This window comes from Rhinolophus ferrumequinum, chromosome 10 (genome assembly GCF_004115265.2).
Source record: "Rhinolophus ferrumequinum isolate MPI-CBG mRhiFer1 chromosome 10, mRhiFer1_v1.p, whole genome shotgun sequence".
NCBI classification, from domain to species: Eukaryota; Metazoa; Chordata; class Mammalia; order Chiroptera; family Rhinolophidae; genus Rhinolophus; species Rhinolophus ferrumequinum.
In genome coordinates this window covers 5,831,149-5,850,869 of record NC_046293.1, presented here as the reverse complement: position 1 = coordinate 5,850,869, position 19,721 = coordinate 5,831,149, and the positions used below count along the sequence as shown (strand labels likewise).

The following is a 19,721-nucleotide window of genomic DNA, read 5'->3' as shown; positions in this document are numbered from 1 at the left end:
ACCCTGACAGGTGTGCAGCTATGTCCAGAGATGTTCCCTGCAGCCCCTTCTGTGAGGTTGGAAAATTGTGAACTGCAAAGGCCATTGTAAGGACCTGATTAAATCAGGGTCCACGGGTCCTGTGAATCCTTTGCTGCGAGCAGAGTCTGGCAGCTCTGATGTGCTGTCACAGGCAGACCCCCACCTCGTGGGGCTACATGAACAAAGCAAGCACAAACAACACCTACAGAAGGATGCCATTTAAGCTTTTCAGAACCCTGCACAAGCACTATATAATTTATATCTTCATATATATGCACATATATGTAGATGCAGTAAAAATAGCCCAAAAGAAAGCACATCCAAATGACCCAATGGTTGCCTCTGGGGAAGGGACAGGGAGACCCGCTTGCCTCTGGGGAAGTGGCAAGAGCATCAAAGGGAATTTCACTTTGCTGTAGTTTAATGTTGTACGCAATATGCACCCACATCACCTGCGTAGATATACACATGAAAGAAACACATGCTACCACCAAGTGCAGAGAGGAGGCCCTGAACCACGCTCGGTCGAGGCGCGGAGGCCCCAGTTACCACCGCAGGTCAGAGGAGCCTGGGAAAGAAGTTGTCTCAGTGCCTCAGTGCCGATGTCCCTAGTCGTCTGGATTCAGGTTTGGGGAAGCCCCTCAGGTGGACAAGTGACATCCCTTGGCATCCAGGAGGGACACAGAGATGCCATTCTGTCAGCCTGGCTGGGCCAAGGCTATAGCCCACCTCTCCTGGCTGAGCAGTCTGCCAAGAAAACTATTGAACTACATAAAAATCCATCCTGGAAACCCCAGAGGCATCCTTAGACTGGAGCACGGTCTTTAAATTAGAATGTTAAAAAAAAGGCAGGTTTGCCTGTAACTTGATTTCAGGTTAGTGAGGGCTGGTGGCCAAAACGCAGTGGCTGTGCCTGGCCGACCATTTCCCGCTCATCCCCACCCCCACCCCGCACCCTTGCCAAGGTCCTGCAATGTTGGTTGTGAAGGTGGGATTCTATGTACAACTGGCACGTGTTCCCATGGAAACTCTGCTTCGCAGAATCCTCTGGAAATTGTTGCTGGGGAGGAGCCACCACTTCCCACACCGACTTTGCAGTTTGGCTTCCAGGGATGGTTTTCTCCAGCAAATGCTGAGAGGAACAGAAGCGGAAGGGAGGGTTGGAGGCGGAAAGTCACCCAAAGGGCTCAGAATGGGCCATTTCTGAGCCTCTACCCTGGAGAGGCCAGTGGAGGCTGAGGGTGTCAAAAGTCACTGAAATTTTCCAGATGCCCCAGGGCTCTGAACAGGGTGGCAGGGCACGACCTCGGAGGAGAGATGGTGGGAAACCCCTGTGAGAGCAAGGGCAGGCCAGGCAGAGAGGCATCCTCTGAGACCACCCCCTGTGGTGGGGCCTTGGGGCAGGGTCCCAACCAGAGGAAGCAGTGCCTGAGGCCTGGCCCTCAGGGCTGCCTGGGGCTTCTTATACCAGTTCTAGGCCTGGGGTCCACCCTCAGGTTGGCTGCCATCTGCCCTTGGGGTCTAAGACTCCGCTTCACCTGTTACCCCTCAGGGCCCCTCCTTTCCTTGGGCACTCTCCCAGCTGCTCTCTCCTCCTGATCACACACACACACACACACACACACACACACGCACGCACGCGCACACACACACACACACACACGCACCTCTGCTTGCCTTGCCCCCACCCTCAGGTGGCCTGCCCCTCACTTAGCAGACCTCCTCCACACTGCCCCCTGGCAGCCTGTTTTTCCTGAAGGATTAGTGGAGAAGGAAACACACACAAGCTGCACACCCACTGAGCCCCTGCACAAGCAGGGAGTTCCCCATCTGTCCTCTCTAAGCAACGCTGAGCAAGTTTAATTGTCACTTAAGCCCAGCCTCAAGTGGACATGGTTGCTGGGAGGTGGAACTGGGGTTCAAGAGAACCCCAATATGACCCCCAAGGGTGGTTCCTCTCTCTCCTCTCCTCCACCCATTCAGTCACAGCTAGGCTGCCAGCCTGCCTGTAAGGAGCTCTCTTCCCCTCCCTCTCCCTCACTGCCACCCTTCACCCCTGCATGGGCCCATCTCTAAAGACTGTGGGGGGGGGAGGGGGAGGAAAACAGGTACTCAGTCTTCTTTGCTCCACACCGGGAGTCCCAGACATTCTTCCCTCACCTCCCTTGTGCCAAAGCCCCTCCGACACTGGCACCCTTCCACATGGGCCCTCCTCCTCCTCCCTGCCTCTCTCCGTGCTCACTGCAGACGTTAAAATCTCCTGGCTTCACAGCCTTGCCCTGAACCAGACTCGGCCACCACACTGGCAATGTCTGTGTCCACAAGAGGGGTGACCCCACAGGCCACAGGGAGGAGTTGGGATTTAGTTCTAAGTCAGGTGGGAACTGTGAGGGTTTCAAGCACCGGGAGGGTCAGGACCACGGAGAAGGGAGTGGAGGCAGAGCAGCCATGCTGGGGCCTAGGCCAGGATGTGGGGAGAACTCTGCCAGGTTCCCCTCTCGACCTGTCGGGCCAACTGGAGAAGGCTGATTCCCAGGCAAAGCTCCTGAGGCCAAGAGGCCCAGGCCCAGCGAAAGTGGCCTCCTCCTGCTCTTGCTGGCGGTGGTGTTTTGGGGGAGGTTCCCTGCACTCTGAACAGCACTGTCTCCCCTCACCACCCAACCCCCCACCCCGGCCTGGCCTCAGGCTGTTGGAGTCAGGAAAAGAGGGTCCTGCTGGAGGCTTAGGCAGCTCTGCCTCCCTGAAAAGGCACGAAATTCACCGAACCCCAGCTTCCTGGGAGGACAGCCCTCTCCACTCGCCTTATAATCCGCCTCGGAGCCCTCCTTGCTATAGGCTCGAGGGCCGGGCCCAGAGCCAAGCTGGGAGGCTCTGGACTGTCCTGTGGGCCCAGGGAGGCTCAGTGCCACCCGAGCAGAGGGGCTGAGGGCTTCCTCTGGACATCGGCCTCTGCCCATCCCCCGCCACAGTCTTTCTATCCCTGAAGTGAGGGGCCTGTGCTGCTCAGGCATGGAGTCGGGGCTGCACCTTGGGCCCCCCGCCCTTCCCAGACACATTTGGGGTTTGTGTGCGAGGGCACCTCAGGGACATCTGGGGCAGCAGGGGTTGGGGACGGAGGGTTGTCTTGCACATTTTACAAATGAGAAAACAGTGGGAAGCTGAGGGAGAGATGGAGGAGAGCCTGGCAGATACCAGTTTAGGTGACTTGGACCCTTAGCCCCTGGCTTCCTGTGAAATGGGTTTCCCCCTACAGTGCGGGGCTGCTGTGGGGGTCAAATGAGGGGCAATGTGAGCAGAAACGGCTCAGGGCCAGGCACTGAGGTGCCACCATCGACACGGGGCTTTTGCAACATGAAGGGACCCCTCGGTCCACCTAGGGGAGGCCCCAGATGATTGAGGCAGGTCACCTTGAGGCAGCTGGGACTGGCCCTGGGCCAAGAGGGAAGGTGCTGGTCTGACCTCCACCCCAGGGGCCGGAGGCTGGGCATCAGGCAGATAAAGGCAGAGTAAGGTGGGGTCAGGATAGGCCAGACAGAGGGCCTTTGGGGGACTGGGCTTTAGGTGGAAGGAGGTGCAGCTGAGGCCCTGAGGGTGGAGAAGATTGGCGGAGGAGGGGGGGCTGACAAAGCAGTTGGCAAAGTATAAAGGGCCAGGCCAATGGGAGACAACCTTGGGGTGACAATATTGGGGGTTGGAGAGCTTCCGGTTGTTCAGCTCCCATTCAACTCGCACCTGCCCCTCCCCTGCTCAGAACTGCCCAGATCTCCCTCCTCACCAGCCTGTGCTCTCCCTGCTCCAGGCCCCCAGGCCCTCAGCCACTGCCTCGCCTCCAGCTCTGTCTCTGAGGCCAGCCCAGCATCTGCACGGTTCATTCTTACCCACGCTCTATACTTCCCACTATACTTCCCACGCCAGCCCCCTTTCCACCTTGCATGGCCGCCTTGTGCCACGTTGGGCAGGGGGAAGGGAGGTAGGGGCGTTTCAATAGTTGCTCCTTTATTCATCCACTCACGATGCTTGAGCACTCAGCACCTGCCAGGGCCCCTTGCCAGGTCCTTCCTGAGGAGCTCCAGGTCGGCCTTGCAGGCTGGTGCCACAAGAGCCTGTGTGTCTGAGGGGTGAAGAGGGATCTGGAAATGGGTGGTATCCAAGAGAGCCTTAAAGACTGAGGAAGGGCCCGCCTGGCAGAGGGCCTGGAGATGGTTAACACTCGGGGTATGGCTGGGGCCCAGAATGGGTGTGGGGGCAGGCCAGGGCAGGAAGGGCCTGAATGTGGGGGTGAGGTGATGGGGCGCCCCCGGGGCCTCACTCCTGGTACAGATCAAGTCCTTCGGAGGGAGGGCTGCCCGGGGCCTGTGATCCAGGGCAAGATCTGTGGGCAGGTGGAGCCCCTCTTAAAGATTTTCGTAGACCAGGTTACCGTCACTGTCATTCTCAAACATATGAGGTTTCTCCTAGGAAAAAAAGAAAGAGAAAACAATAGGTAGAGAAAAGAACAAACATGCACTGATTTAGTTTTAGTCAGATGGCTTCCTGCATAGCTATGACAGGGAAGCCTGTCCTTGTCCCCAAGCCCACCTTGCCAGCTTCTTCTCCCCCCACTCCACTGCACCCCTGATTTCTGCTCTCCTGCCCCATGGGCCTCCCCTTTTATGCCTCAGGGCCTCCCCACACGCTCTTTCCTCTGTCTGGGGTGCTCCTTCGACCCCCCCATTCCCCAACTACCTCCTGTTCACCCTGCAGGGCTCTCTCAGTGTCCCCCAGAGCCCTCTCCCCAGCTCTGGTCTAGTCCCTCTCCAGAACCCACCCCTCAGAAAGGGCCACAAATGTCTCTGTGTTTGTCAGGTCCATGACCCTGTTCCTGTAGCCCTGAGGTTCCCGGAGGCTCCTGGCCAGCAGCCCAGGGCCTGGTACGAGGCAGGTACTGCCTGGGGTGGCCCAGACATCCTTGGGGGTCCCAGCATGGAGAAGCCCTGCTTCCAGGCAAGGCCTAGGTCAGGGCTCAGTATAGAAAGGGCTTTGAGAATAGGAGACTCACCAACAGTGCCAACCTGGGCCCGTTGTGCTGAGGGAGGCCAAGCCCGCCTCCCTTACTTCTGATGATTCTTCCAAGGCGCCCACAGGCCCACCTACGACCCATGGACTCCTGTACCTGCTTAACAATCCTTTGCTCTTTATGGTGTCCCTATCTCTGGTGTAGACTTTTCTGAACTTGGAACTCATTTGAATTCAGAGGCAGTTGGTTTTGCAGTCAAGTGTCACTCATCCACTTTACCAATGAACAAACAGAGGTTTAAGAGAGAATCATGATGAAGTGAAATGCCTTGGTCCCCAGTGTGATAATAAGAGAGCCCTGACCGGGCCGCCCTGGGTGGTACCAGCTCCTGACTTTAGCCAACATCAGCCTGGGGCAGCTTGAAGTCTAATACCCTCTGCCTGGTTGGCCACTGTAGACACTGCACTGTGCCCAGTGGTAGTTACGACGGCTCACACTTCATGGGCGCCTACTGGGCCCAATACAACATTTGATCCTCACGGTTAATCCATGACGTGAGTGCTGTTAGGTTCCTCAGGTCACACATAGGGGGGCACTCGGGCACAGAAGGAGCCCTGTGGCCAGGGCTGCACAGCTGGTGAGCGGTGGAGCGGGGCTTCCAGCCCACCAGGGCTCCTCCCCACTAGGCCAGCTGCCTCGGGAGAGGCCTCTGATTCAACAGCAGGGGCTCACTCCCATGGTCCTGCTTACCCCCATTTCACAGATGAGGAGAGGGTCAGATGGAATGAGAGGAGGAGCCAGGCTGGCTGTCCAGCACCCTGCATACCTGGGAGAGGTTCCAGCTGAAGGGTGGACTGTTGTCCTCGTTCTGCATGCAGGCATAGACCTCAGTGTCTTGGCGCTGCAGGGCCTGCAGGAGACAGCGTGAGGGTCAGAGGAAGGTGAACGGAGGGCCAGGGCCCCAACCCCAGCAGCCCGGCCACTCCTGCCTGGGGGGGCCCAGGGCATGGGCAGAGCCCTGTGGGCCGGAGCCTGTGAGGGGACACACACCTCGCCCAGCCACCCCACGCATGGTCACACTGCTGTACCTGTGCACCTGCCATTCCCTCTTTCGGAGCCACCTCATCCCTTTCCTGCTTTTACAGGGTGACTCCTCTCTGTGCCCCCTGCCATCTCCCTCACACCATCTCAAGTTCTCCAGCCAGCAGCTATGGCCACAGCTCCAATAGGAGGCCCTCCTGGCATCCATCCTCACTCCCCTGGTCCAAAGTCCCTGCCCCTTTGAGGATCCTAACCACCCGTCCACACCCCCCACCTCAGCCTGCACTCAGGATGACCTAGGCACCCCACTGGGGTCCCACTTCTCTCCCACCAAGCTGTGCCTGGTTTGTCTCTGGGTCTCTGAACCTCACCACATGAGCTATGCTGAGGGGGCTCCTCACTCCCCTGAATGTGTGTCTTGGGGCCACACTCGCTCTTGGCCCAGCTATGAGCTGCCTGACCAGAGGATTCAGGATGGTAGAAAGAACGAGGGCTTTGAAATCAGACAAGATTGGGTTCAACTCAGCTCTGACACCGGCAAGCCATGGGCAACATCTCTGTGACTGTTTGTTCATCTGTTAAATGAGAATACTGTCTATCTTGTAGGCTCAATGCCGATTAAATGAGATACTGTGCATGAAGGGCCCAGGACAGGGTCTGGTAAACAGTAAGTGCTTAATAACTGCTGAATCATCATCAGTTGGATGGTCATCAAGAGAGGCTTGATGCCTCCTTCCCCTCTCTGTTGTCACAGCCTGGACCCTCCCGCAGACCCTGTTGGGCACTGGGGTCCCATGCGAGGGGCAAACACTGCTCTTTGGGCCTGTCAGAGCAAAGCCACCAACAGCCTAACCAAGAGGCAAGAACCTTTCCTTCACACATGTACATGTCATATGGAAGCCGGCTGGTTGCCAAGGAGGTGGTTTCCCTGGCAACAGGCAAGCAGGGGTTGCCGAGGCAGGCTGGAGAGACAGGTGGTGCTCTGAGGCAAGAAGGGGAGGTGGGCAGGGGAGGCGGGAAGGAGGCGCCCAGAGGTAGCAGGGTATGAAGACCCGTGTAATAAGCCATTTGACTCTTGGGAGACCCTCACTTCAAGGGCATCACTCACAGGGATGGCAGGGTGGCCCTGGGGACCAGTTCAAGGGGCCTCTGAGTCAGAAAGAGGGTGGAGCTTGGGGGAGGGGCTTCTGACCTGCCTCCAGGTAGGAAAGGGGGCAGGGCCACCCCAAGGAGTGGAAGGCAACTTCCAAGTCCTGCTCTGGCCTGTCCGGTCACCATGTCTGCCCAGAGCACCGCTACCACCGGCAAGCCTGGCACAAGGGACGGGGACCTGCTCCTCAGCAGCCCTGTGCCCCTACCCTCTGTCCACCCAGGCCTGGATCTCCACAGATCTGACAGCCCCTCCAAGCTGGACGTTTCTGGTCACAGAGAGAAGGGAGGCAAAGGGCCTCCTTGCTGACATCTCGGTAGGGGAGCAGATCTGGGGTCCCACAGGTAGCTCCCCTCTTCCTCGTGGCCAGCTCACATGGGCTGCCCACCACACACGAGCCCAGAGATGTCTCAGGTCACATAGCCCTTCAGTGGTGGAACTCAGATGGGAACTCAGGCCTCCTGCCCCCCGCTCCGCATGCTCCCACTGGCTCAGCCATGTAGCCAGGGCCTTTCCAAGCCAGAGAAGAGCCCCTGGGACCCCGCCCTGGGACCCCACAGGCCTCTGCTCCACACTGGCAGATGGCCATGCTGTGGGGCAGGAGCAGCTGCGGGCAGAGGGCAGGGGAGGCTGCAGAGGGCAGCCAATTAGCAGCTGCAGAGTGAAGCCTCTGACAAGTCCTGACCTGCTGGCTGCATTTGCATTCAGGCTGTGACCTGTATCACTAGGCAGTGAAATGCAGGCAGCCTTGTCAGCAGTGCACGTCTGCGGCTCTGAACCAGCCCCTCCTTGCCTTCAGAGGGGGTGATGGAGCCTGCCTCCCTCAGGGTGTGTCTGCTGGGAGGAGACTGCCCAGGCCTCTGAATGGGCTGCGCTGGAAGGAGGGCAGGGCTGGGCGGGACCTGAGTCGCAGGGGCTGTGCTGTGTGGGGACTGATTAGGCAGAGCTAGGGCGGCGCTGGCGGCCTGCACTGGGCTGGCGCTGTTTGTCTGGCACTCAGGCACTCCGTGTCCTTTGCCTCCTGCTGCTCAGTGGGCAATGGTGCTGACCGGAGTGGTCATCTGCCCTGGCGGAGGGGGTGAGGTCAGTACCACGGCCTTCCTCCAGAGCTGACGTCCGCTACCCTGGGCCAGGAACTAATCTGAGGGTCTTAGACATGGGTCCCCCTGTAATACCCAGCCTCCCGGTGACCAAGGAAACACAAGCGCTGTGCCCTCTTGGGCACCTGCATGTAGAGATTTGCACGAGGCCCTCTGGGGGCAGGTGGGTGAGATCCGGGGGCTGTTCAGAAGGAACGTTATTCAGGGGAGGAGCACCTCTGCTCTACGTGAAGTCCTGGCATGTCTGACGTGAAGGGCCCACTGCAGTGACAGGAGTCCGGGGAAGCAGTCCCTGGAGAGGCCTCCAATGCAGGCCTCTCGTGCCAGGCCGAGGAGCTGGCAGGGAGCCGCTGGAGGTTTGAGTGGGGAGTGACGGCATCGGGGGGTGGGGGGTGTTAGGAAGGTCCCAGCTGCTGCAGCGAGGAGTGAGAGGGGTGGAGGCTGAGAGCAGGAATGAGGGCCAGGCAGAGGCCAGAGGGGGTGGGGGGGTGGCAAATGCTACCGAGGGAGAGTGACACCACAGTGCTGATGCCACAGGGGTTACCACTCTGTGCCCAGCACTGAGCCCCACAGAATCCCAGGCACCTGGAAGGTAAGAACAGTTCTCCACTCATGCATATGGCAGATTGCTGAGTGCCTACTGTGTGCCAGGCGTTGGGCTGGTGCCTAGGGGAGGGGTGTGAGATAGACCACAGTAAGGAAAGTAAAAGCCAGAAGAGTCACAGAGAGACACGGAGAGGCAAGATAGAGAGGCTGGGCTACGGAGGGGAAGGGAGGTTGCAATTTTACAAGGGATGTCAGGAAAGGCCCCGCTGCAAAGATGCCATCTGAGCAGAGAGCTGGGGATGAGGGAGTGGAAGGACAGCCACAGAAAGGACCCTCTGGAGCAGAGGGCACAGCCAACACCAAGCCCCCACGGTGGGGGCATGCCTGGTGTGTTTGGGGAGCAGCAAGGCGGCCAGTGTGATGGGAGCAAGAAAGTGAGGGGAAGAGACAGGGGGAGGCCACGTGGACAGAGCTCTTAGAGGCCACTATGGCTCTGGCGTTGACTCTGAGTGACACAAGAACTTTGAAGGACTACCGCGGTCAAGACAATGTGCTCTGCAGGCCCCCAGCTACAGGGATCAGCACTGACCAAGGTCCCCAGCCGCTGGGCTCTGACCCATCGTTATGAATGCACGGAGGCCACACACCCTGTGGGCTAATCCCAGCCAACAGCTGAGCCCGGCAGCGGTGACATCACAGCCTCTCACCCTGGGAAACAGGAGACTCCTGTGATTTGCCCCCCCAACATTTCCCGATGGCCTTGCTGAACCTTCTGGAGACTGTGTGGTGGTGGGTCCTTCCTCTCTGCCCCCTTCCCCCTTTCCTTAACTCAGGACCAGACCTGCATCTGTCTGATGGCTTTGCCCATCTTCCCCATTTTCTCTCACCACTGGTTTCCCTAATGAAACTATGGCACGTCGAACCCCAGCTTGGTGTTTGCTTCTCCGAGGACCCAGACTCACTAGGGGCTCTGAGCAGAGGGGACGTGATCTGTCTGCAGTTGGACAAGATCACTCTGCTGCTGTCAGGCGGAGAACAGACTCGGGCAAGGACAACAATGGGCCCGCTGATTCAAAACCAACTGCAGGACTCCAGGAGAGAAACGGTGGTGGCTCCCACCTGCATTAGCACTGGAGGGGTGAGAAGGGTTAGATTCCATATGTGTTTTGAAACAAGATGTGCTGCTAGATCAACCATGAGCAGTGATAGAAAGAAGGAAAGAATGACTTCAAAATGTAACCTGAGGCAACAGAAAAGGAGGGAGCAATCATTCAGTTCGATGAGGACTGAGAGAGGCACTTCAGTGGTGAAGAATTGTTTTTGGCCTGAGCGAGAAGCCGACAAACGTCCAAATGAAGTTGACCTCTGATGTTCATAGAAGATGTCCTGGGGCTGGAGACATACATTTGGGAGCCGCCAGAGTGTATGAAGAGGAGTGTACGAATGAAGGAGGCTGAGGAGGTGTGGACGTGAGTCAGGGGACATCAGGAGAGAGTGGAATGATCCAGAAGCAAGAGAAGAAAGTGCGTCGAGGAGGAGGGAGAGCTCAGTGGTGTCAGATGCTGTTTATTCATCAAGGAAGGGGAGGACCTGGAGCTCACCATTGGATTTAACTATGTGAAAGTCAATGGTGACCTTGAGAAGGAAAATTTTGGTGAAGAGGTGAGCAGAAAGCCTGACTGAGTGGGTCGGAAAGGAGAGAGAGAAACTGAAGACAAGAGTTTTGTTATAAAGATTTATGGAAGAAAAGCAGAGTCACTGGAGGGAATGTGGGGCTCAAGATAGAATTTACGATGGAAGAAATCATACCATGTCTGCAAGTTATAAATGTAGTATTGTATCATTAGCCCTATTTTGCGGATTATGGAACCAGACTCAGAAAGTTTAAGTAGCAGAACCCATGAGCAGAAGAACTAGGTCTTGAACCCCCAGTCTGGCTGACCCACTCCAAATCCATGCTCCTAATTTGGTCAATTTCTTTCAAAACCAAATGGAGTACTAATAGCATTTCTTTTTTTTTTTTTTTCATTTCATAATTCTCATGAACATTTTTCTACATTAATAAAAAGAAAAACTGACAAATGGAGAAATATACAATATAAGCATATGGGCAGATTTTAAAACTCACTTCTCTTAACATCTGTTAGACAAAAAATAAATAATAAATAAGGATACGGAATATTTTAACAACATGATCAATAAACTTGACCTAATTGACACATATAGAACACTCATGCAGCAAATGCAAGTTCTTTTCAATTGCACACAGAATATATGCTGAGTCATAAAGCAAGTATCAAAAGAACTTCAAAGGATAAAATCATACAGAATATATTCTCTGATCACAGTAGAATTGGTGAGAAATAAAAAACAGAATCATAACTAGAAAATAATTAAACATTTGAAAATGAAGCAAAAGCAGTTTTAAATAACCCACAAGCAAGGAGGAAATCTCAATGCAAAGTTTAAACTGAAACCTAATGAAAATACAACATATCAAAACTTGTGGGATGCAGCTAAAGCCACAAATAAAGGGAACTTTCAGTAGCTTTAGGTGCATAAATTAAAAAAGAAAGAAAGATTGAAAATCAATGCTGTAAGTATCTATCCAAAGAGAGTAAAAGAAAGAATATATAAAAATCCTTCCCCAGAGATTGGGAACAAGACAGGGATGCCTGCTGTCACCATTCCTATTCACCGTCATACTGGAGGTCTTAGGCAGCACATTAAAGCAGGAAAAAGAGGAAGGAAGGAAGGAAGGAAGAAGGAAGGAAGGAAGGAAGGAAGGAAGGATGGAAGGAATGAAGGAAGGAAAGAAAGAAAGAAAGAAAGAAAGAAAGAAAGAAAGAAAGAAAGAAAGAAAGAAAGAAAGAAAGAAAGAAAGAAAGAAGGAAAGAAAGAGCGAGCTAAGGGAGGGAGGGAGGGAGGGAGGCAGGAAGGCAGGAAGGCAGGAAGGAAGAAAGGAAGGAAGGAAGAAAGACATTCTGAGGATAAGAAAGGAAGAAATGAAACTTCCTTTATTCATAGATGACATGAGTGGATTCATAGACAATCCAAAGGAATTTACAGAAAAAGCATTAGAATTAATGTGTGAATTTGGCAATATAAAGTCAATGTGCAAAAATCAATCATATTTCTACATACCAGCAATAGACAATTAGAAAATAAAATTGAAATGGGTACAATGCCTGCACCTTAGAGCCCATTATGAAGATTGTTGAGGTAATGGGTGAAAGCCTTATCACAGCGTGTGGCACATGGTAGGTACTCAACAAATAGCTCCTGCTATCGTCATTGTGTTGTGAATGTCATTCTATCCACCCAGGTCCAACCCCAGCTGGTAGGGACTTGTCTCACAGGCTAGCGAAGTCTGTGGCCTCCTTCCACATCTCCTTTCTGGTCCTCAAACCTCTCCAAGACACCCTGCAACCCTGGGGGGCAGTTGGGCCTCTTCCCCACACCTCAGAGAAGTCTGCCTGAGCCTCCAAGGAGTCTCCACCCAGCCAAGAAAGATGTTCCATGCAAAAGTGAATCTCTTCCATCAAAAATAATCTTGTGGAAGGATATTAATTCAGGTGGGAAGATGTTCATGAAATATGATAACATGAAAAAAGACATCTGTACTATCCCAATAGGAAAAAGTATGTGTGAATGCATGTATGGGTCTCTTTATAGGTATTTATTTAAAAAGGGTAGAAGGTATAGAAGTCAACGTTACTAGTATTTATCCCAGAAGAAGATAGAATTGGGTGATAGTTATTTTCTCTCTTTTTTTTTTTAAGGAGGGCGCAACTCCCAGTGGCCCATGCGGGGATCAAACCAGCAACCTTAGTGTTAGCACCACACTCTAACCAACCGAGCTAACTGGTCACCCCTTATTTTCTCCTTTTTGATATATATATATAGAGAGAGAGACCTAGTGTGTGTGTGTGTGTGTGTGTGTGTGTGTGTGTGTGTGTGTGTGTGTGTGTGTGTGTGTGTAGGGAGAGAGAAATGGTTTTATTTAACAGTTGACACCAGAAGTCCTCACAGAGAAAATACCACAATGAGTTGCCGGGAGAGAAGAGAATATGGGGAAGTCTGGGGCCAAGTGGGAAGCTGTGGCTGGTGGAAATTCCCTGGGTGGAGGGGCTGAAGGCCCTGGGAGAGCTGGCTGCGTTGTGTGCCACTTGCAGTTGTCGACACTGCCCCGGGAGGGACAATCCCTTTGCCTTGTCCCCGTCCATAGTAAACAGGGTCATATTCTGCACGCCCTCAGTATGGGGTTTTGATGACAATGTGGAAGGCCCCGAGTTTCATGTGTGAGTCAGGTGGTGGGAATAAGTACAGTGACAGCACATACAGGCAAAATCCTAGTGCTGGAGGCAGCCCCAGAACACACCCCTGGGGAACCTGCAGGACCACGCAGAGCTTTGCACCTCCCAGGTGTGGGGCCAAGATCCCAACCTGGCAGCTCTAGAATTCACGGCTTGAGACCCCAGCTGACACTGGGTGGCATTTATTCTTCACTTTGTCTACAGTGAACATATATTACTTGAACTAAAATAGGCATAACTAAAAAAGAATGTTTGTCACGGGCCCAGCCACTGGACAGAATAGCTGTGTACTGACCAGGTGGGCAGGCTAGGGTGGGGTGGGCACACCCAGTAGGGCATGTGGCTGAGTCTCTCCCCCAGATAATTATGAAGACCACTGTAGTGATGGAAAATGCTAGGGCACAACAGAACTAACTGCGTCCCAGCCCACGTCTCCACTTGGCCGTAAGGATATAAAACAATGTCTGTGTGGGGGGAAGGGGGAGTGTGAAGAATTGAAAACTGTTTACGTGTTCAGGGCGTGGGACAGTGCCTGACCTTTTCTTCTTTATGTGATTCTTGTTGTTGCTGCTGTGATGTTATTTGTGCAATTAAAAACAGGAAGGAGTTGGTGAGCCAGTCAACAACAGCGTCCTCTGGTTGGATGAAGGGACTTTCTTCATTCCCCTGCTACTTGTGCCCTACTACCCCTGCTCCAGAAGTGGGGGGACGGGCCAAGAAGGGGACCCAGGGCACCTCACATCAACATGCCTACCAGGGTTCAGGACCACACACGTAATCTCAGCTTGCCTTCCCAGAAAGCCCACCAGGCGAGACTTGTCGTCCCCAGTTTATAGATGAGGAACTTGAGGCTCGGGAGGTCACACAGCTGGGGCATGACTGAGCCAGGAGACCAGACCTTGAGTCAAGCTTGGGAGAGGCAGGGGAGCCCAGGGCCAGGGACTCACCGTGTAGAACGACTCGGCCGGAGGCTGCTCTGGGCTGGCCGTGCTCAGGGCTGGGCACTTCCGGGCTGGCTGCTTCCATGGAGTCTGCATCTGTTTCTACAGGGAAGGGAGTCAGAGAAGACTGTCGGGGCTGGGGACAAGTGACTGCCTCCCCTGTCTCCCTCCTTGCACAGACCCACCACGGGAAAGCATGGCAGACTGTCATGAGGCCACACAGAAATTGATCACTCAGCATCTTTCACCTGCCCTCTCCAGGGAATCGTGCCAAATTGTGCCACGACCTGCGTCAATCTACTCATCTGCCCAGAGCCACCAGAAATGATAAAGACCCCATAAGGCACCGCCCACGGACACAAGGCCTGTCTCAGGGAAGGCAGGAGCTGCAGGGCACTGTGCCAGTGTGACAGGGTCCCCGTCACACCGTTGTGGGTGGTCCTGATGCCAGCTGGACCGGTGTCCAGTCCCACTATGCCCCTCATTGGCTCTGTGGCCTTGTGCAAGCTGCTTTTCTCTCTGGACCTCAATTTCTTCGGCAATAACCCTCCTCAGCAAAATTGTTGCAAGGATTCAGGGAGGTGACCAGGGGGTAAGTGCTTGGCACTCAGGAGGCATTTAGGTGGCCCTCAGCCAACCTATACACATTTGTCAGGCACCTCTTGTTAGCCAGCCAGCGTGAAGAGATGGACACTCTCCCTGCCCACCCCCCCCACCCCCCCACCCCGGGGGAGCTTAACACACTGTGGGGAGACCGACAAGGGACTAGCAGTTTTCCCAAAGAGTGGTACTACATGCGCTGACCCCCAGAGACAGAGCTCTGGCATATAGGGAGGGAACAAACGCCATACCAGGCAGGAAGGGATGTGTAAGACCTGAAGGCTGAGAAGTTCGTTTGGAAAGAGAGGGAGAGGCAGAGGGAACGGAACGGCAGGTGCCATGGCCTGAAGGTCCCGAGGAACTTAAAGAGTGTGGCCAGAGAGAGGTGAACCTGCCCGGGTCAGGACGGCCGTGCAGGGGCAGTGAAGAGAGTGGACAGTGGAAAACATCAGAGGGCTTTAAGTGGGAGGGGCCAGGATCACAGCGCAGCAGTTTCAGAAAGCTGCTGCTGCCTGCTGTGTGCACTACTGGTGGTGGAGGAGGCAGGGGTGGCGGGCGGGGGAAGGCAAAGGGCTCCGGAGACAGTAGGAGCGGGCGCACTCAGCTCGGTCTGAGGCCGAGGGAGGCCGCCCCATCATCCCCCTCCTCACAGGCACCACACTGCCAACAGTGGAGCAACAACAGCCTCATCTCCGGGCAGGAGCTAATTAAAAACCCTGGCCGCCAGCCAATCCCCAGCCCATTTACTCAGGATTAGCTCTCGAGAGCTACTTCACTCTCCTGCAGAAGCCAGCGCCATACTGTCACAGCACAATAACGGCTCAGGACGATGGAGCCTCACTGGGCGCCAGACGGGGCTCTAAACACATTACCTGCCTTACTTCATGGACCCCTCAACAAACCTGCAAGACAAGTCTTCCTATCGTCTCTGTTCCACGCATGTGGACGTGAAGGCTCAGGGAGGGCAGGTGATTTGCTTGAGGCCACGGAGCCAGGAAGTGGCGGAGGTAGGATTTGAGCCCAGGTCTGGCTGATTCACCGAGATGCTGACCCGACAGTACATGGAGTTTTTTTCGCTCCTGTTTTGCCTGAATGTGTATGTCTCATAGGCAGTAAGATAGGTGCTGGCATCCATGTCATGCTTTACTGTTTACAAAGAACTGTGGGACTTGTTCTTATCTTCATTAATTCTCATAAAACCTGAGGAGGTGGGCGTGAATTTCCCGTTTAACAGAGGGGGCAACTGAGACCTGTCTGCCTTGTCAATGACTCTGCCACTGATTGAACCCAGATGCCCTGTTCTCAAATCTAGTGCCGTTCCCCTGACCACCTGCTTTGAGGGGCCTGTCACTTAGAGGCTCTCCTGGACCCCGTGGTGAGCAAGACCCAGGACTGGCCTCTCGGCACTCCTGCTGAGACTGATGGGGCCGCGGGGAAGGTGCGGGTCATGGGAAGGACCCCCAAATCTGCCAGGGGCTGGGGCAGACTTCTCAGGGCTTGCGCTATCTCCTGAAATGGGAGAGGGGTCTTTTAAAGTATCCCAGGCCGCAGGAACAGCACATGGTATAGCACAGGGGCAGGAATATCAGGACATGTCAGGGACACGCAGAAGGATGAGCTGTCAGATAGAAAGTGGTCGGATGGAAATAAAAGATGAAAGGAGGTGAGCTGGGAGGCTGGCGAGGGCAGGGCCACAAAAGGCAGGATGTCACTGTCTCTTTACTCAGAGGGCAGGGAAGAGGTCAGATTTGGTAAGACCTGCATCGTATAAGGCTCCCTCCGCTGCCACAGATGTGGGTGGATTGAGAGTTGCGAGGGGTGATAAGGGGAAGAGGCAAGAGAGCCCCAGGAGTGACAGGCCTTCCAGGGCCTGATAAGGAGGCCTGGGCTGTGGCCCGGGTCCTGGGAGTGCAGAAGGAGCCTCCCTTGAAGAATCAGGGGGTACATTCTGTTACAGGTGTGGGAATGCTCCACCCCTTGGAGCCATCCTTGCCCCATGGGTGCCCTGTCCCTGGCCTTTTCTTCCAATTTTCTTCCAATTGTGATTTTAAAATGAATACACCAAGCAGTGTGGCCATCAGCTTCTCAGGAAACCTGCAGAGCCTCAGTTTCCCTCTCCGTAAAATGGGAGCGATGCTGTCAGCCGGCTCAGCTTGTGGCCTGGCCACCTGTGACCCATCTTTCAGGTGTCAGCGCGCACTTACAAGTCATCCTTTCCACAAGCACTTATGATGCGCCAGACTCCCCCAGGCACGGGGGGACGCCAAATCCCTGCCCTCTAGGGTTTACACTCTGGTGAGCGGGGACAGTGATAGAACCTAAGCGAGGGTGAGGGGAGGGGAGTGTGCAAGCAGGGAGACCCATATTCCAGGTGAGGACTTCATGGAGCCCTGGGCCAGGGAACGGGGAGAAAGGCCAGGGAAGAAGGGGCTGGACCCTGAACAGAAAAAGCTGGAGCCTGGGTTTTGTACAATGAGATCCAAAGGGACTTGGCGGTGATGAGTTGGCAGCTCAGGTGCAGCCACAAGGAGGATGAGGGAGGGGCCTGGTATAAGGGACCACGGGGAACACCTATTATGGGACCCCTCACCAGGGCCCACCGGGCAGGCAGGCCCCCCCTTGGCCCTCAGGAGCAGTGCTGCCATGTGCGTGGATCCCTACCTTCTTCCAGAGCACCAGAGCTGTAGCCAGGATGCTCAGGACACTCAGGAGGCCGATGAAGCAAAGGAACAGGAGCTTCTTGGGGGACCGTGGGGGCTCCCGGTAGCCTGTGTCTAGGAGGAGGGCAGGGAAGCAGAGGGGTTAGTACACCCCACCCCACCAACCCCAGGCCCCCAACCCCTACGTCTCCTTTACCCAGGACCCCCTTACACCACTGCCCTGCAAGGGCACCCAGGCCCTCCTCCCGAGGTCCTCACTCCCACACTCCCTTTGGCCTAAACTGTGTTTGTTCCCTGATTCTTGTTAAGGCAAGGACCACATCTTTTGTTTCTTAGGTACCCCTGCCTCAATGAGCTGGCTCCACTGAGCGCTGCTTGTGGGACCCTGGACGAGTCGTTTCACCTCTTGGGGCCTCCTCTGCTCCACATGTGAAAGAGCGAGCGTATGGACGGGCGTGGTGAGGCTGAGGGGATGGGTTTTTTCTGGGCTGGCAGGTGGCTGGTCTGTACCAGGGGGAGGTGAAAGGCAAAGCCCAGCCCCTTCCCTGGAGCCATCCATCCTTTCCTCCCTCCCTCCATCCATCCCTCCATCCATCTCCCTGGCAAAACATTTCACAGTGCCGACCACGTGCCAGGAACACCAGTATCTGTTATTTATCAAGTGCTTCCTATTACGAGGCTCCAGCCCTTAAACACAAAATCTCATTCATCCCCATACAAGCCTTTGACAGGCAGGGTATTGCCATGAAGACCAGGCCCAAGGTCACATCCCGGCAAGCAGCAGGACTGGGGCCCACACGCAGGTCCGTGGGGTTCTGAAGCCCCAGCCCCCACCAGTGGGAGTCACCGAGGCAGGTCAAAGAATCATGGCTTCCGTGACGGGCTCTTCGTAATTTTTGGTATTATCACTCCTTTGAGAAGGTGATGAAAAGTAGGAATCCATCTCCAGAAAGATGTCCGTAAGCTGAGTGCTCGCTCACAGGCTGCCACAAACTCACGCGTGCACACTGCACTCACCCAAACCCCGCCTGTGCCGAAGGGTCACTGGGACCAAGGGGCCAAGTGACCTCTCTCAGGTCACCTGGGATCTCTCAGGTGGCCACAGGCAGATCCACACCCCAGGCCTCTGTCCTTTGCACACAAAGGTGGGTGGCTCAGCACCTGTGTGGCCAAGGGCTCCCCGAGGACACTCTGGTCTGTTTTGCCAAAGCTGAAAGATGGGGTCAACATTCCCCACTTCAGATTCTATGCCCCAAACTCTGCTGCATGAAACCTCTGGGCCTTTGCCCTGGGAAGGGCTGCAGAAGAGGCCTCACCTCTGACCAGGATGAAGGTACCGCTGCCTTTCCTTTCGGAGTTCGGCCAGCGGACGGAGCAGTAGTAAGTGCCAGTGGCTGAGGAGCTGGGCAGCTTGGGGGTGACCGAGCACTTAGTGGTGCAGGTCTGGTTCTCTGTGCCCACCCTGGGTTGGCAGGGAATCTGTTTCTCAGAGCTCTGCTGGTCCTGGAGGTCCACGTGAAAGAAGCTGAATGTAAAGGTTTGGAATTCTGGGGTGCATGGGTAGGTGATATTGCAGCTGAAGGAAATGGTCTTGTTGGCCAGAGAGACCATTATGGGGGAGCCAAGTTGGATCACCGACTGCCCTCCTGCAGGGGAAGGAAAAGGAGACAGCAGCTCACTCTTCAAGCTGCTTCCATCCCACCAGCCTCCCCGCGAGGACTGTGGCTCGTGCTCACACTTCTCATGCACTCACCCGGTACTTTACCCCATGTCCCAACACACCCAAGCAAAGTGTGTAAGAGCTCCGTGTACAGAGGGGAAGAGTCTGATGTTCAGGGAGGTCAAGCTGCTGGCTTTCAATCTCTCAGCAGGTGTGGAGTGGAGCTGCAAACCCACCCGGGGTGGAACAACTCCAGGCCCCATGCTTCCACCAAGCATGCTTCCACTCTCCTCCCCACAGCCCAAGAAGCTGCGTTTGATTCTGAGGTCTGAGAACACCCAAAGCTGGTGAAATGAGAAGAGGAAGGAAGCAGGAAACAAAATAAAGAAACCGTTCCTGGCAGGAAGAAGCACTTCCTGGCAGTAGACAGAAGGAGGGAGGGAGGCAGGTCTGCGTATCGCTCTCCCCAGCCTGGAGGAGGCATCAGGACAGACAAAGTTTTCCCTGAACCTGAGCTCAGAGAAGAATTTGTCAAGTTTTTAGAAAACATAACAAGCAATGCCCTGAGAGCAGTTTCCCGGCGATGCAGAGGTGTTCCTCCTGCTGCCGCTTGGTCGTGACCATGAGGTTCAATATCTGTTGCAAAGGCAATTCCCTGGGAGCTGCCTCCTCCCCTGCTCCACCCACCTA

At 55.0% G+C, this 19,721-nt stretch overlaps 1 protein-coding gene across 2 annotated transcripts in view; it reads right to left on the bottom strand.

Moving 5' to 3' along the window:
* Positions 1–3,982: 3,982 nt before the first annotated feature.
* The window catches only part of NFAM1 (NFAT activating protein with ITAM motif 1), a 73,608-nt gene continuing 57,869 nt past the window's right edge, over positions 3,983–19,721 (bottom strand). Inside the window, exons 2-6 of one of the 2 annotated variants that reach the window (XM_033116080.1) lie at positions 18,688–19,017; positions 17,373–17,485; positions 14,118–14,213; positions 5,844–5,927; positions 3,983–4,475 (exon numbers count right to left, since the gene is read on the bottom strand). In XM_033116080.1, the coding sequence (XP_032971971.1) occupies positions 4,416–4,475; positions 5,844–5,927; positions 14,118–14,213; positions 17,373–17,485; positions 18,688–18,982 (648 nt within the window). In that variant the 5' untranslated portion in view covers positions 18,983–19,017 and the 3' untranslated portion in view covers positions 3,983–4,415. The remainder of the gene's footprint in view (positions 4,476–5,843; positions 5,928–14,117; positions 14,214–17,372; positions 17,486–18,687; positions 19,018–19,721) is intronic. The other variant, XM_033116079.1, reaches the window with a different exon arrangement.